The sequence below is a fragment of the Trematomus bernacchii genome, unplaced genomic scaffold (genome assembly GCF_902827165.1).
Source record: "Trematomus bernacchii unplaced genomic scaffold, fTreBer1.1, whole genome shotgun sequence".
Taxonomy (NCBI): domain Eukaryota; kingdom Metazoa; phylum Chordata; class Actinopteri; order Perciformes; family Nototheniidae; genus Trematomus; species Trematomus bernacchii.
The window spans coordinates 9,162,923-9,178,822 of record NW_022987851.1 but is presented as its reverse complement, the minus strand read 5'-3'; the positions used below and the strand labels follow the sequence as shown (position 1 = coordinate 9,178,822).

Sequence of the window (15,900 nt, the reverse complement as noted above, 5' to 3'; positions counted from 1 at the left end):
CCCTCTCTGCGACGAAGGGGATAATAAATGCTTTGTGCTGTGACAAAGCCTGCTCTGTGTTGTGCTGAAGTACATACCTCCACTATTATCATCAATCTGAAATAATGATATATCACCACAAACAGTGATTTTCATGTAATTGAACCTTTTCTCTCAGTTAGCAGTTTTCTAAATGAAGCTGGATGGAGGGAAGATGGTTGAGTAGATTGCTTATGAAAGAAAAGTTAGCCCTTTCTCAGGGATATAATATCTCAACAATGGAGCACCTAAAGGAGTCTTGCAGTATATGTGGCACTCCTCAGACCCGCTCAGTCACATATTTGGCCTTGTGCTGCTGTCATCTGTCAGCTGAAGATCTGTCTAAGGACTCGACAGTCGGTGACCAGGAATGCACTGTGTGGTATAGTGAAACTGGTGCTAAACCCCAGGTATGGTATCATTAATCTTTAAGGATATTTCATTACATAACAGGAAGTTGAGGTTGTTTCATCATAATGATGCTTTTGGAGTACCGCCCCAATTAAGTATTACATTTCATTACTTTTAACATTGATTTTACTACAACCTACAGCAGAAAACCGTGGTTTAACTGCCCTGAATCTCCCTCAAATGTATTTTTGTTTGGCTATATACAATGCAAAAATAAAACGACTCAAAGGCTCCACAGTAGCTGTTTCTTACATCCCTCAGGGTAAAGAAAACTCACCCAAAGATCAATGTGGTTCAGTGCTGTTTGAGGTAAAAGATTCTCAAACTCATCATATGACACAGACTACTGAACAGGTCAACAGTGTTTATGTGGCCTAATTATTACAACAACAGTGGCACCTAAACTCTATTAGAAATTGTGAGTTGTTTCATTGGAAATCTTGAAGTAACTTCAAGTTTCAAGTATAAGAAATAAATAAATACTTCACAACAAAAATAACCAATGGTGAGGCAACCAGGAAACACAAAAAAAGTATATTGTGTTACATTTCTCTCTCTTACTACAGGGTGTCCTGTTACAGGGCCTTGTACTAAACGAAGTAGATTAATTGTGGTTCATGTTTCATGCTTCCGGATGTATACTTGGAACCATATACCCATTTATCAGACCAATTCCCTTTTTATCTTTTGTCTCTGTTGTAATCTGAGGTGCAGGTGATAAAACATCACAAGGAGAGAGAGGGTTTTCTTTAAAAAAACAACAACAGGCATTTCATTTTTTAGCCTTCAACAAAACATAATTTTACAGAAACATAGACTGCTTTCTTCACTACATGCCTGGTGCTGCTCTTTCACCAACAATTGAAAAAAATGCCACCCGTCCCCTCTCTTTCCAGTCATATTTATAGCCGATTACCCGCCTTCCCAATTCAACCTGGCCAATCAGGTCATGACTCTGAAAGGGGAGTGAAGAGTTAAACACAAAATAAAAATAAATGTCTGCATGTAACAAAATCATTAAGGCCAGAGTCAATCAATTATTTGTTCTACAAAAAACATTGTTCATTCAAAACAAACAAGATCTGCACACAACTGATAGGTTAATTGGCATTCATTACATTACAGATTTTCCGACCAATGACATCCAAGACTCCGCCTACTCATACAGAACATAAGGAGTACTTTGGAGGCGTGTTCCCCCTTTGAGCACCGGCACAAGATGGCCTCCAGGTATGAACAAAGGAAATGGTGATTAACTTTGTGATTGTGTGTTTAAGACATTTTAAGTAGTTAAATTAATTTAGATGTATAGTATATTAATTTGTTAAATTGATATTTTAAACTTTAATTGAAATAAAGACAATTCAGAAGAGAAATAGACTGACTTTCTTTACAAACAAAGCGTTTATCAAAAATGTTAGTGAGGGAGTGTGTGCTTCCTCACAGTCTCTTTCTCATATGTACACACTCACTCACTGGTGTAGCTCATTTACTTAGGTTACTTCACAGCCTTATTAGCACAGTGACTCAAGATGTCAACATCAACCCCACCCCAGAGAGGTGGGCCTTCCTGGAGGTTTTTGGAGACCAATGCCCCCAAGTGGTTTGATGAAGAACTTGGAATCACTGTATAAGTCAGTATAAAATGTTTGTTCTTTACGTGAGGATTTGCTGTCATCTAGTGGGCATTTTTATATTTAAGTTTTACTCCGTATAATATGTTTTTAAAATGGGGGCAGACTAATGTCACATGAACAATGTAGCGTTATTTGAGCAGAGACCTATAGGAAAAAACCGAGAGAGGGGGTTGTGTGCTGAAAAAGTACTGAAAAAAAACAAAAGCATAAGCATCATGATACACTCAAAGTATAAAAAACGTATGTATTACTACTTTATTCTGCAGAATGACTAATTTTAGAATAATACATATTTAATTATAAAAAAAATAGTGTCCATTAAGTGTAAGCATCACTAATGTTGCAGCTGGTAAAGGTTTTTTATTTTATTTAATTTGATTGTATTCTTCTGGGCAGAATTAATTATATAATAACTCAGCATTATGAATGAGTTCATTTAAATATAATTAATCTGAAAATGTTAGTGACTAATGTTGTCAAGCCCATACAGTGGAGTAAAAAGTAGAGTAAAATAATAAAGAGGCATACAATGCAAATAGTCAAATACAGTTAACGTACCTCAAAGTTGTACTTTAGTACAGTAATTGTAATGGTACAAAGTAACATTACCACCACTGCAAGCTTGCTTCAAATGCCCCACATATTTCTCAACCCAAAACTAAAACCAAATGTATTTATATTATTATTAATTTAAATAAGCATAAATAATCAAACATTTTGTCCAAAATTCGCTAAAACCGCAACTGCAGCTACCATAACTTGAATGAAGTAATTTAGGCAAAAGGAAAATGAATGAAAAAGGATCAGGACAATAAAACAGGTAGTCACATATAAAACCAAAAAATAGGATTAGGATTAAATAAATGAATCAATTTGTGAATGATAAACTCCTCTCGTGTGGGCATACATTTCATACAGACAGCTGTGGAGGTGGTAATATGAGTAGAGGGTCTTAGCTGTTTCTGTAGAGTTCTACCACCCTTACTCACTTCCTTTTCCCCCAACCGGTCTGCAGAGAGGCCAGCTGAGGGGGGAAGAGCCACGCTGTGTTTATGTAAAGACCTATGGCCAGGAAGGAGGGCGTTAGTTGCATACACAGCAGATTTACATTGTTTTCCTCCAAACATTATTTAATCTAGTTACAATTGTACTACCCCAGACCTATGCTTGTCAAACCATGGATCAGAAAGGCAGTTTGAATGTCTGCCTACATTAACACAGCAACCTGGGCCTTATGCAGCTGTGAATCATCAGCATACCCATGGGAATGTATGCCATGTTTGTGAAATATGTGGCCCAGTTGCAGTGTGCAAATGGAAAATTAAAGAGGACCTAAGTTTAGCCCTTGGGGTACACAACGGGCCCTGACCTCCCAACTTTTACAGTCCAACTAACCAAGAAGAAAGGAGCAAAACCAATAAACGGCTTTGTACTTAATGCCTGACTGGAGGATAGCATTTTCATTTTATGTTTCTTTGTGGGGGGAATGGCATGCTTTTTACCTAACTCCAATTATTTTACAGCTGTAGTTGCATGTTAAGACTAATAACAATGCTATAGTGTTAAAGTAATTAACATTCTTGAAGGGGTTATTCTGCAAAATCACTAAAAGAGCACTTTTATTTTGATGCTTTATTGGATTGTGTGTATAATACATTTGCACAGATAGGCTACTTTGAAAGCCTTTATTATCCACCACTGGCACAGATGTTCAACATATCCAAGCGCCTTTATGGCTTGCATTATTAGTGCTCTATAACTTTTAGGTCAGAAACAGATATAAGTCACTTAGAGCTTGTAAACCTGCTTGTTATTATTAATAAATAGATGCATGCATTAGGCAGAGTGAAGGGGCCTTTACGCACAACTACGCAATACGCATAAGGGGCGGCGCCGGTAGCCATACAAGTTTGAATGTCTACTATGCAGCCATTTCCTACATTTCCATGTCTTCTCGACACGCTTCCCCAAAATCCCGTTTTTTTGCAGCCATGCTCTGTGATTTTATTACTTGTGTAACGTGATCGTTCGCTCTGCCCCTCCTTGTTTTGTGGTAAACGGCGCTCCCTCTTCACCCTTCTTCCTCTATTCTGCACAGACGGGCGGGCTGAAAGCACATAACATTACAAGGCGCTGCGTGAGGACAAACACGCTCTGATTGGAATAAGCTGAACTTGAATCCCTTCAGTGGCTCAGGACATTTGAGAATAAAAGGCTACGACATCAGCTGGACATTTCTGGGGCGATAAGACGTATTTAAAAACTTTTATCCTGGGGAACACTCCCATCTCATACCGCTCTTATCTGTCAATCAGCGAGTCCAGGAGAAGTTGACAGGCTCGTGAAAAAGCCTACAGTGGTCAAGGTCAGAAGAAAAGCAAGCGTCTATAAACCGCAGGGGTCGAGGAGGAGGAGGAGGAGAGGATGGACGCCCTGGTTTCTGTGCTGAAGAGTCACCCAGGCTCCACTGTGCTGGTGTTCGCTCTGGTTTTCAGGCTGATCCACCGGTTGCTGCAAAGGTTGCCTGTGCCCAAAGTAGTGAAGCAGAATGACCACACCTGGAAGTGGAGAAACCTATCCGTCTCAATGGTGCACTCCCTGCTGACAGGGACATGGGCCGTGACTTGGTAAGTTTCCACCCAAACATATTCATCTATCCATCCATCTATCTCTCCACACTGGGACACCATTGTCTATTCACAGTCCACATGATGTGTGGGGCTGTGTGTGTGCAGCAGTGACAGTCTGTGGCAGCCAGGGGAAGAAGGGCATGTTCAGACAGGGTGAGGGACGGAGGAGAGAATGGCATCTTTAAGTGGGGAGGGAAATACCACTGTACAGTATATGCACTAGGACTATTATTGGGATTTGCTTGTACCTGTAATTCTTTTCTTGCACTCAATGATCCGTATAAAAAAAACATGTTCAACCTCGCATGCATCGAACAGTCAGGACTACTCAAGCAACAGCTTGCAGATATATGAACTGGAAAAACCTGCTTGACAAAATATTCCTGTGAAAGCATAATGAGAAACTATTTTGGGGTGGGGACCGTCCTTGTGACTCAACTTTTAACATTAAGAAGTAGGATCAAGGCTCAGAATTCTAAGTATTTCTACACTAATGATTTATTTATACATTTTTGTAATAAGTAAATTCAGAACTAATTAAGTAAGTTTCCACTTTAAAAAGTAGCAGTAGTGCTAAGGAAACCTGTGAAACAGAACACAGCATGCATTATATTCCATATTAGGGCCATGTCATGTATAAACACAATCTCTTTGCTGGTGTGTTTATACAGGGAGGGGATAGATATAAATCTTTCCTTTTTGCGGTGTGCCTCCTTTGCTAACAGCAGTTAAAAGTGAGACAAATGAATGCAAAGTCACAGAGAAAAGTAGTCATAGAATTGTAAAAATAAGGCTGTTTTTTAGACAGATTGGTAGAAGAAATTATTAAAGATAACAATTTCTCCAACTACTAAAAGGAGGCATATTGTTGGGGGATTAAAAAAGTCCTGACACCTGATATTAATGTCTCTGCTACCCAGGAGTGAGCCTGTGTGTGAGCAAGGCGAATACTGACCCGTCTATCCATAACATTTATCCCTCTTCAGTGTGGTGGTTTGGCCCGAGACGTTGAGCAACCTTCACTCTTACTACACCTCTCTGTCATACCTGCTCGTCTGCGTCTCCACAGGTCAGTCAACGCATAACAGTTTCTCAGTAAAACAAACATGGTATGAAAATTGGCAGGTTATCATACCATGTACATTTGCCTATACCTACAGTTAAAAAGAACTGACATAATTGACTGTGAGGTACAGACAGCAGCACATACATTATATCATTTTAATATCTCACAGCTGAAGTTATTTTTTAATTTAGAAGTTAATTTAACATGTTATTGTGGTGCAAACATGTTTTTAATACAACATGGTATTGTGAAATGCTACTGTTTCTATCGGGCTTATAATTATCATTATGGCTAATTTCTAAAAAGATCATTGTTACTGTGTAATACTTCATAATGTATGACAAAGAAAATAAGCGAGTGTTCTTTGATTTTGCTTAAACAATTACTAAAATAATCATCAAACTGTCAGAATTTGTTGCAGAATGACTTTCTGTCAATCAGTACTGTACATCGTACTGTATACTGCCTGAGAGGTAATAACAGGAGACGTGCTGATTGACATTGGCATTTTCTCTCCACTTCTTGTATCCTTTGTGGAGGTGTAAAACCGCCACCTTTCCAGTTGCTGCTTTTCAGAGAAACAACAAAAAGACCCTCCCCCCTCACCTGATTCCCTGAACAGACGAATAGGTGTCGCTTCTAAATCACCACGGACACTAAAGACAATACACTGAGGGCTCGCTGGTCTGGTTGATCTGTATTGTATGTAGTTGAGTATGTGTTACCATGAAGACACAAATCTGTAGAGATCTGCCATAACAACCGCAGACAGCTATTAGCTCCACTGAGGCCCACCACACCAGAAACTGGATGTCATGTTCTCTCAAACAGAGGCTGGTTGTGTGTCTTGTTAGCCACAGCGTGTCAATCATACAGAGGCAAAAAATACTCTTTACTTCAATTTTTCCAGCTCAATGAGGCCTGCGCGGTTTGATTACCGTGGTTATGTTGTGAATTATAAAGTTGTCAAATTCAAAAATAAATATTGAAGCTTTATTCATTAAAACATTTGGAAAAGGGATATTTAACTCTACTGTCAGATCAGCACAACAAATATAAATGTTGCAATAAATTACACAAGAAAAGTCTTGCATCAAAATGTCTACAATGAAATATCCTAAAAAGTTGATCTTAGGTGACACACTACACGCTTTTAAATGCAGTATTCTGCAAAAAGTAACAAATTAAACATTTAGTTTGATTAGTCTCAAGGTTATGCAAATATTAGGAAACAAAATGTAAATATTTGAACTCTTACTTTCCAAAGACCAAATCAAAAAGTTCAAAGTTGTTATTTTTTAGCATCCTAATGTCTATCTAAAAGATGTCATCAATGGGTTGTCTCTAAAATATGTTATTTACGTTTAATAACTTGTTTTTATAGTTTTACATGGGGTAGTGTGGTGGAAACACCACCTGGTTTACAGTGCCAGTTCCATCTTACCTCACCTCACATAACCCTATCCAACCTCATCAAAACATTACATTTACACTTGTGAATGTCGTATTATTTAACAAGCTAAACAATTATGTAATACGTTCATGATACCCAAGTCATATGTCATGTCAATCTGACCAAGTGTCTGTGAAATAAATATCAGGAAAAGGCTTAACTCAAAGGTGCTTTTTATCTCAACTTCCTCCTGTCCTCTTCCCCTCATACCAGTGACCCTGACGGTATCATTTTATCTTTCCTCTCAGGATACTTTGTGCAGGATGCAGGTGATATTATCCTGACAGGACATGCAAGAGCATCATGGGAATTTTTAATCCATCATTCGCTGGTAAGTTGGCGTGCCTGCATGCCATGTTTTCTATTTTAACTCTAACACTGTTGCACTTCTTGTTCAGATAAGAGATCAGAGTTAGTAAGATCATCTCAGTTAGATGATCTCAAAGTGAGTTTTGCATTAGAGATGTTAAAGACGGAGAAAATAAGATTGTTATTTTGTTTAAATTAAGTAAGCTCCATAATGTACATTTGGTTATTGCAGATTGGGTTGTGTTTTAAAAATGATCATCCTGCTAAATGCCCTGCATTGTACATTAAGGCAATTTGTTGTATATGCCGTTATTGATTTTGACTGAATACCATTGAATTATTAATCAAGTATCCACTGAACAAACAGATTCAGAGATGGCAGAATATGTACGGGACTCTAAAACTGGCAGACTTGTTATTGTCATACGCCTGTATTATGAAAAGTAACTTTAAGGCTAAAAACAATCCGATGTGAGAAGATCATGTACATGTTTCTGTTAATCAACATGTTGCATTACAGCTAAAAGGTGTTTTTTTTTATTAAAGGTAAATGCTTAATCCATGATTCTTTAAGAAATCTCCCAAAAGTCAACCCTCCTTCATAGAGTGGTCCAGTGACGCGTCCTAAAACCCGGAATTTTCTAATCATAAATCTATCGATCATAAATATATCGATTAGATTTATGATTTGAAAATTATAAAAGTAGGGTAGACATGTGGATATTATCCGGCTGAACAAAAAGTGCATTTATCTAACAGGTTCATTTTCCACAGACCTTATTTCGAGCTATTTTCCCATGCGCAGCTTCCTTCCGGGTTTTAGGACGCGTCACTGCACCACTCTATTAGAATTTAAAGTTAACTTCTGAGGGTCTGAATAATATTTTGATGAATGGTACAAGTGACAGTGGGGTTAAGGCTGTTATATCAGGAGCATTGCTTACAAGGCAAATCTAAATCAAGGCAAACATTGAGGCCATAAAACACAAGAGACTAGCTGTAAATAAACTGAGTGTGTGTGTCTCTTCCTCAGGTGATCTCGTGTTTCATGTACAGCCTCTACACTAAGCTGTATGTAGGCGGCGCTGTAATCGCTCTCTTTGTGGAGGTCAACAGCGTCACACTGCACCTGAGGCTGCTGCTGAAGCTGGCGAATGCTCAGTCCTCTCCCATGTACCAAATGAACAAATACATTAACATCTTCACCTACATCACGTTTCGTCTGAGCACCCAGTTCTACCTCACCTGGTACATCGTCCACAACTACACCTGGCTGGACAATGGTTCATTCTTCCTCGCCTCCATGATAGCGATGAATATTATGATCCTGATTTATTTCTACCGCCTTCTACGTGCTGACTTCTTTCCCCAGAGCTGGAGATCTGTGAGACCGAATGGGACACATAACAACAACTCCAAAAAGTTTCTCACTGATTGACTGGGGGAGGTCTGTGGACTTATTTAGTGTTTTTTTTTTTGTGGGAGTTTAAACCTCTTGTGCCCCACTGCCAAAGACCCCTACCCCAAAACAACTTTTGGAAGAACAAGATGCAGCCTTGTTCAGAAATGTTGGTAATTCAATGCAACACAGCTTTAATTGAAGCCAAATTCTGTCATAAACTCTTGTAACATCTCTCAAAACCTTGCAATATTACTACTTTCACTTTCAGCTATCCTGGCTCTATCAAAAAACATCTCCCATAAAACCGTAACCTGGTGTTTTATACTCTGTATTTTTGTACAAATTAAACAAATATACAAAATTCTAATTGGTGAGCTTTAGAGGTTACTTTAGGCAGATGTTGTTGCTGTTGAACTAGTATAACTACTTTTCCCTGTTTCCAGTTTTTATGCTAATCTATTTTTGCTGAACCTTAGTTATGTGTTGCAAATTCTGACTCATTTAGCAGCAGAAGCCTCACATTTTAACAAAATGTGAAGGCCTACATACGGTAAGTCTTCTGTGTCTCTTTGATGCCATGTGTGGCTGAAGAGATGCTGAACTAAACCAACTCAACCTGCTCACACAGGAACGCAGGACAATGTTAACTCCTCATGGTTCTCATATAAATCTGTTGGTGTTTGACAGAAGTGGGCTGAATCGGGATCTTCCTGCCATTAACAGTCTGATAACTGAGCACCACGAGAAACCTTACACAATTAACAGGCAGCGGCACAATCAAGACTGATGTTGATTTTTATCACCAGTAGTAATGTGGAGTGAGAGCAGAGGACTGCCAAGGTGTGTAGCTTCCTTGCAAAAACAGTTAGACCTTTTTTAGAATCAATTTATTTCTTTATTTTCTTCTCTTCCTCTTCTGTCCTTAAAGTGGACATACTTGGAAGATAATGTTCTCAAATGTGTATTTCTATTTAGATGTCTTGTAAGTGATAATACTAGCATCAGTGAACTTTAAATGCTAATATCCTAATCACGCCATAATTCATTTGTGCTGGCAGTGTCATTTAAAAACCTAACGATTAGTACATTTCATTTTCTATTTCAGCCAAATGCCAAGAAATGGACAGACAGATTATGAATGTGCTGCAGTGCATTTACCACAGTGCCTTTACAAAAAGAATAAGGTAAAGATACAGTGCATACTGATATCTGTGTTCTTTTGTAAATGCAGGACAACGTCTCTGGTACTTCTACTTTTACTGAAGTACAAGATCTGAGTACTTCTCCCACATCTGTCTATCAGTGCGACACATGTGTTGTGTTTAAAAAAAAAAAAAAAAAAAGAGGATTAGAGCGCCCTCTACTGTCGACACGTGTCATTGACGGACAGGAAACAGAACAAGTTAGAATAGGTTTTCATTTCCCCCCCTTTTTTTTGTAAAAGCAAGCACATGCAGACAAGTTGAAACATATGACATCGTGTAACAACAGTAACAAAATGATACTGGCAAACAAACATAAAATGAAGGCAGGAAACGGTAAAGATGCAAAAGGTTTTTTATTTCCTTGTTCTCCCGAGTATTCCTCATTTCCTCCAGCAGGGGAGCGGGCAGAGGACATCTGGGAGGAAAGAAAAGAAAATCTGAGTCAGCAGCAGCGGCGGCTTCAGTCTGCTTCTCAACTTCCGCGGACCGATTTAGCTCATATCTCCATAAAATACCACTTTAATGCTTATCAATGAGCCTGCAGGAGTCTACATTACTCTAAGAAGCATCTGTGGAGGAAAAGACAAAACCGAGGCTCAGAAGAGAGGAGAGCCCGTCTGAGGTACAAGACCATACACGTTGTTTTTAAAAGTAAAATGTAGTCGTGTGTGCTACTTTACTTTAACTTATATGTTTCTAACTTGGGACTTTACAGAGATTGTACGATTCTTAGGATGATGTTTGAAAGTACAATAAGCTTTTGAGTTTTGTGGTAACCAAATTCTTCTTCTTTTCTGGGCAGGAGCTTTGATGAACCAGAGGATTAAAGCAGATCTCGACAGTAAGTGGATCAGCAGTGATTACAATTGTCTGGTCTGGCTCTGCATCTGCTCATTTTATTCCACAATGTGTGTTAGAAATATTTTCTCTCACTACAGTTTATTGTTTGACTTGGGTCTGTGCCTGGCTCTATGTCTTTGTTTCCAGTAAGCTGTAGTGTTTTCAGTGGGGGAGAGAGAGATTTGTGTGTTGGGGGTACAGTCTGTTATGGTTGCCTGAGTAAATAAACACATGTAAAGATGGCAGAGGAATGGAACTGGAGTTAATTCGTAATTAGTTAGAGTAATTCAAAGTATTTTATTTTGATGTTATAACCGGACTTTTTAATATAAGATTGTTATATGCCAAAATATATTTACTGTACATACAGTTCAGAACTGATTTTCATTGTAACACATTTTGCTGCAACACAACATACAAACTCAACAGAAACAACATTTAAAAAAAGAGCACAGTTGAAAATAGCAATTCAGCTGATGATTATTTCCATTATAGATTTATATACAAACTTTTTATTTTATTTGGATTTATGTAAAATATCCCCTGTGATGTCTTCACATCATCTGTCATCAGACTTAGAAAACCAGAAAATATAATAATAGAAAAAGTAAATGTTGGGGTTTTCACATATAAATTGGTGACAGCAGGCCTGATGATTGGGCCTACACATACTTCTCAGCAGCCTTGATATGATGGAGAAACAACTTTACAAACATGTATTTTTCCGTCTGTCTAGCTCACCACATGTCCCTCTGATAAATAATTACCTCGAAGCTTCATGTCCGTCCGAATTTCAGCCATGAGTGTTCTTCCTCCTGTTCGAAAGGACCGTGTCATTGCTCATCTCCCTCAGGTAAAATCATTTAATGTCATTAGAGCCTTTAGTTTTCCACCATCAATCTGAAACTGCCTCGCTTATGCTTCTTTGTCTCTTGTAGTGTTTCAGGAAAGAGGCTGCTTTCCACACAAAGGAGGATTTCAACAACAAAGTGAAGACGGCGTGTCAGGAGCAACGCACTGGCACTGTGGGGTGAGAACAGGAACCAGCAGCCATGTGACGCTGGATGGGGTGTTTTTGTGGCATTTATTTACTTGTTGCATCTCCTATTCTTCTCAGCAGATTTAAAATCTCCAAGGTGATTGTTGTGGGTGACCTGGCTGTGGGGAAAACCTGTCTGATTAATAGGTAAGCTCAACACAGTCAATGCAGCAGTTCTGGGAATAAATAACTCGCACAATAAAATACCTCAGAGGACCTGTACCTCCTGTGAATATTATTAATTATTAAACAGGATTGAAATCTAAAATAAATTAACACTGTTATAGACATTGGTCGAAAGTTACCAAGTAGGTTTACATAAGGACTGTACCATGTCATTTTGCTTTAGTTAAGAATTCCAACTGTGCCACTTTATACATGGACTCAACTACAACTCATCTTTACTGCACTACATTTATCCGAGCTGGATTTACAACTTTCTTCATAAATAAAACGTGATAAAGATTAAACTACTCAAAAAGTGGATGTATGTTTCACCTCCATCAGCGGTAACATTTAAATTCTGCTGACATGTTTAAGCATCCATACAAATGTTCTAATGTGATGTTTTTATTAATATAACTCTAAAAGGCTTAGTAATTTAACTTTAAAACTTGAATTATCTTATTTAAAGGTAGGGTAGGTAAGTTTGAGAAACCGGCTCGAGATACACTTTTTGTTATATTCCATGGAATGCTCTTAACATCCCGATAGCAATGAATATCTTAAGTGCTTTGACAAAAAATCCATAACAAAATGTCATCTGTGGAAGCCGTAATAATGTAAAAAGTACGACCAATCATTTTAGCCGGCCCAGCTAAAATACCTGGATGGCCTACCTGCCTGTCAGCCTCCCATCGGGGCACAAACTTATCTCGTGCCCTCATTGGTCATGTGCGCGTTCGTGTGTGTTGGAGGAGGGGCTCTATAAGGAAGTGGCAGATTTTCTCTGGTTGTGTATTTTCAAATTCTAGCGATCTCGAGCCGGTTTCTCAAACTTACCTACCCTACCTTTAAGTTCAATTATGAATGTAAAACTATTGCTATTGGTATTGCTATTTTCTTAATTTCTTAATTTCCTAATTAAATCTGCAGAGCATTGCTTTGAGATATTTTGATCTGAAAAAAATATCTCCATTAAGATTAGAAATTAAAACATTTTGTCATTACAGATTTTGCAAGGATGCTTTTGATAAAAACTACAAGGCAACGATCGGTGTGGACTTTGAGATGGAGCGCTTTGAGGTGCTGGGTGTTCCTTTCAGCCTACAGCTGTAAGTCTAATGACTACATTATTTCAAACAAAACAAACAACTGAGTCTGTGTGATGGGACATTGCCTGAATGTCTGTCTCTCTTCCAGCTGGGACACTGCAGGCCAAGAGAGGTTCAAGTGTATTGCTTCTACGTACTACAGAGGAGCCCAGAGTAAGGGCTTTGTGTGTTTCTTAAGGGACTAGTAAGAAATGTACTCAAGAATGTATTCTCTCAGGGGACAAAAGGAAGCTGTAAATACATTACTGGAATTTGTGGCTTCTAAACATTTTATTGATGTAATATTTTCTTTCCTTCCAGTTGTGATTATTGCATTTGATGTAACTGACATCGCCTCTTTGGACCATGTGAGGTAAGCTCATTCATTATGAGCCGTTGGTTGGCACAGTTTTCCGTCCCAGCTGGAAGACTTTAACCTGTCCTATTCTGTGTGCAGGCAGTGGCTGGAAGACGCCCTGAAAGAGAACGACCCCACCGCCGTCCAGCTGTTCATCGTGGGCACAAAGAAAGACCTGAGCGTATGTTTTCTTTTAAATTGGACATGCCTGTGAATGTGTTTTTTTGAACACGAATGTAAATACTTTGGATCGTTGCCAGCAGCACAAAGCATTTGCGTCCGACACTAACCTCAGGAATGTAGCTTCCCCCGACCTTCACTTCACTAGAGGTTTCAGAGAGAGGCTGCAGATATTTCTTAGACATTACTGTATTTAAGCAGTGGTGGGAAGTTAAATGCAGACTCACATTTCAAGAAGTTTGTCATTTGTGTTGAACTACTTAATGTGTCTCTCTTTTGACTTTACTGCAACTTTTACATAGAAGGTATTAGCACACTGAGATTTAGTGTTTTTGTCTATGTACATGATAACAAATTAGATGAACACATCAGTAATTTACCTTTTATTAATGGAGTGCTTCTCTTGTACTTGAGTCACTTCCTTGCAGTAGAATAACATATAACAGTACTTAAAATATAGAAAGAAAACTTTATAAATTTGGATTTTGACTGTCAGTCGGCAAAAACAAGCAATTTGAAGCCCAGAGCTCTGGCCATATTTAACTTAATTTCACATTTTATGGACTTAAGGACTAATACATAAAGCAACTTTTTTGTTTGAGATTATGTCCAACTGTCTGCTCTGGTTTCTCCGACAGTCTCCTGCTCAGTATTCTCAGATTGAACAAGACGCCCTCAAATTAGCACAAGAGATCACAGCAGAGTATTGGGCTGTGTCCTCGCTGACAGGTGAGCGATTTATATTTAAATACATTAACCTGATCAGTGTGGGGTCAGAAATGGGTGGGTAGTCTGATTTTGGGGTGTAAAGCAGTAGAGGGTCTTTAATTTTCTTCTGCCATACTGCATATTTATTTTGTTTTGCCTCATTTGGAGGTAAGATTTACTGTAAAAAACATGCCTTTTACACGTTTTTCCATTTACAAGAAGAACAGTGGTGATTTGTAACAGGGCTTTATTTTGTATTTGTGAGAAGAAGCAATACGTTGTTTTAAGAAACATGTAGTAAGGAGCAGTTTCATTAAAGAGCATGCCGTTTATTTAACTAGCCAAGTCCATCACTGATCTAAATTCCCTCGGTGCTGTAGGGGAAAACGTCAAAGAGTTTTTCTTTCGAGTTGCATCGTTGGCATTCGAGACCAACGTTCTGGCCGAGTTGGAGAAGAGTGGGCCGAGGCAAATTGGGGGCATAGTCAGTGAGTATCAAAACCCATCTCTCTATGATCATAGAAACCATCACATTTGTCTCGTAGTTTTAACACCCATCTGTCAATCTTTTCCAGGGATAAACAGCACGCCAAGCAATGTGAATGCTTCAACAAAGAAGAAACAGCCAAACTGCTGTCAGTAAGGAGGTTTGAAGGGGGTAAAGACTGAAAATAAGAAAAAAGGCTGGAGGGATTTCTGTGGTGAAAGCAGGAGGAGGACGCTGGAGTTTCTACTTCCTGACATCAGTGGGTTCAGTTTTTCCTGGCCTAGAAATAGTTTTCCTCTGTGGGATGTGGATCCTTGTGGTGTTGCTCGTGAACGTTAAAGTTACACAGCAATTACACCAAACTGACTGGTACTGCAGAAATGCCAAAGAGAGACTGGATGTTTTTTTTAACATGGGAGAGTGTGGATGCTTAGAAATTAGTTTGAGCTGCTGTAGTTTGTTTAATAGTTTAATAGATTTTTCTTCCCAATAATACTCGGATTTACCTTAAAGTATGTTAAATGGCCTTTTTTTAATGTGGTACTTCAAGTGTTTTCATAATGTCATAGACGTTCCCAACCTTACTGTAGGACGTGAGAATAAATCACAGGAAAATAACATGATATTTTTTAATCTACAGTATTTGCTTCATAGGTACTTCTGCTTGTTTAAAATCAAATCAATGATTGCATTTGAATGATATGATCAACAACTGAAACAGTGGGTACAAATATTTTATTCATGGTAAAATGTAATAAATGTAATAAATATATATATTTGAAAAATGTTGTATTTTTTTTCTAGCAGTTATTTAGTATAGCTTGTTAAAACATTTACAACACGTTTATGCTGGTACTTATTTTGTGAGCAATATTCATATATCTCTTTTTTTACTGAAGTTGTA

At 38.4% G+C, this 15,900-nt stretch overlaps 2 protein-coding genes across 3 annotated transcripts; both read left to right on the top strand.

Annotated features, from left to right (window-relative positions):
• Positions 1-1,636: 1,636 nt before the first annotated feature.
• tlcd1 (TLC domain containing 1) lies at positions 1,637-9,289 on the top strand. The gene is made up of 5 exons (XM_034113002.1): positions 1,637-1,659; positions 4,165-4,693; positions 5,683-5,765; positions 7,464-7,546; positions 8,558-9,289. The coding sequence occupies exons 2-5, from the start codon at positions 4,491-4,493 to the stop codon at positions 8,960-8,962; spliced, it is 774 nt and encodes a 257-aa protein (XP_033968893.1). The 5' UTR covers positions 1,637-1,659; positions 4,165-4,490; the 3' UTR covers positions 8,963-9,289.
• A 101-nt stretch (positions 9,290-9,390) lies between these two features.
• On the top strand, positions 9,391-15,781 carry rab34a (RAB34, member RAS oncogene family a). Of its 2 annotated transcripts, none has more exons than XM_034113001.1 (12): positions 9,391-10,753; positions 10,934-10,972; positions 11,708-11,824; positions 11,910-12,001; positions 12,092-12,157; positions 13,183-13,284; positions 13,373-13,437; positions 13,585-13,636; positions 13,721-13,802; positions 14,440-14,530; positions 14,890-14,997; positions 15,085-15,781. In XM_034113001.1, the coding sequence occupies exons 3-12, from the start codon at positions 11,750-11,752 to the stop codon at positions 15,150-15,152; spliced, it is 801 nt and encodes a 266-aa protein (XP_033968892.1). In that variant the 5' UTR covers positions 9,391-10,753; positions 10,934-10,972; positions 11,708-11,749; the 3' UTR covers positions 15,153-15,781. The 2 variants fall into 2 exon arrangements, with proteins under 2 accessions (XP_033968892.1, XP_033968891.1); XM_034113000.1 differs by having other exon boundaries at positions 12,089-12,157.
• The last annotated feature ends 119 nt before the right edge of the window (positions 15,782-15,900 follow it).

Bases quoted from the DNA above. Each gene is read 5' to 3' on its own strand.
- tlcd1 (XM_034113002.1), top strand. From the start codon at position 4,491: ATGGACGCCCTGGTTTCTGTGCTGAAGAGTCACCCAGGCTCCACTGTG. The intron at 5,766-7,463 runs GTCAGTCAACGC...CTTTCCTCTCAG, and splicing joins GCTCGTCTGCGTCTCCACAG to GATACTTTGTGCAGGATGCA. The intron at 7,547-8,557 runs GTAAGTTGGCGT...TCTCTTCCTCAG, and splicing joins TTTTAATCCATCATTCGCTG to GTGATCTCGTGTTTCATGTA.
- rab34a (XM_034113000.1), top strand. From the start codon at position 11,750: ATGTCCGTCCGAATTTCAGCCATGAGTGTTCTTCCTCCTGTTCGAAAG. The intron at 12,158-13,182 runs GTAAGCTCAACA...TTGTCATTACAG, and splicing joins AAAACCTGTCTGATTAATAG to ATTTTGCAAGGATGCTTTTG. The intron at 14,531-14,889 runs GTGAGCGATTTA...TCGGTGCTGTAG, and splicing joins GGCTGTGTCCTCGCTGACAG to GGGAAAACGTCAAAGAGTTT.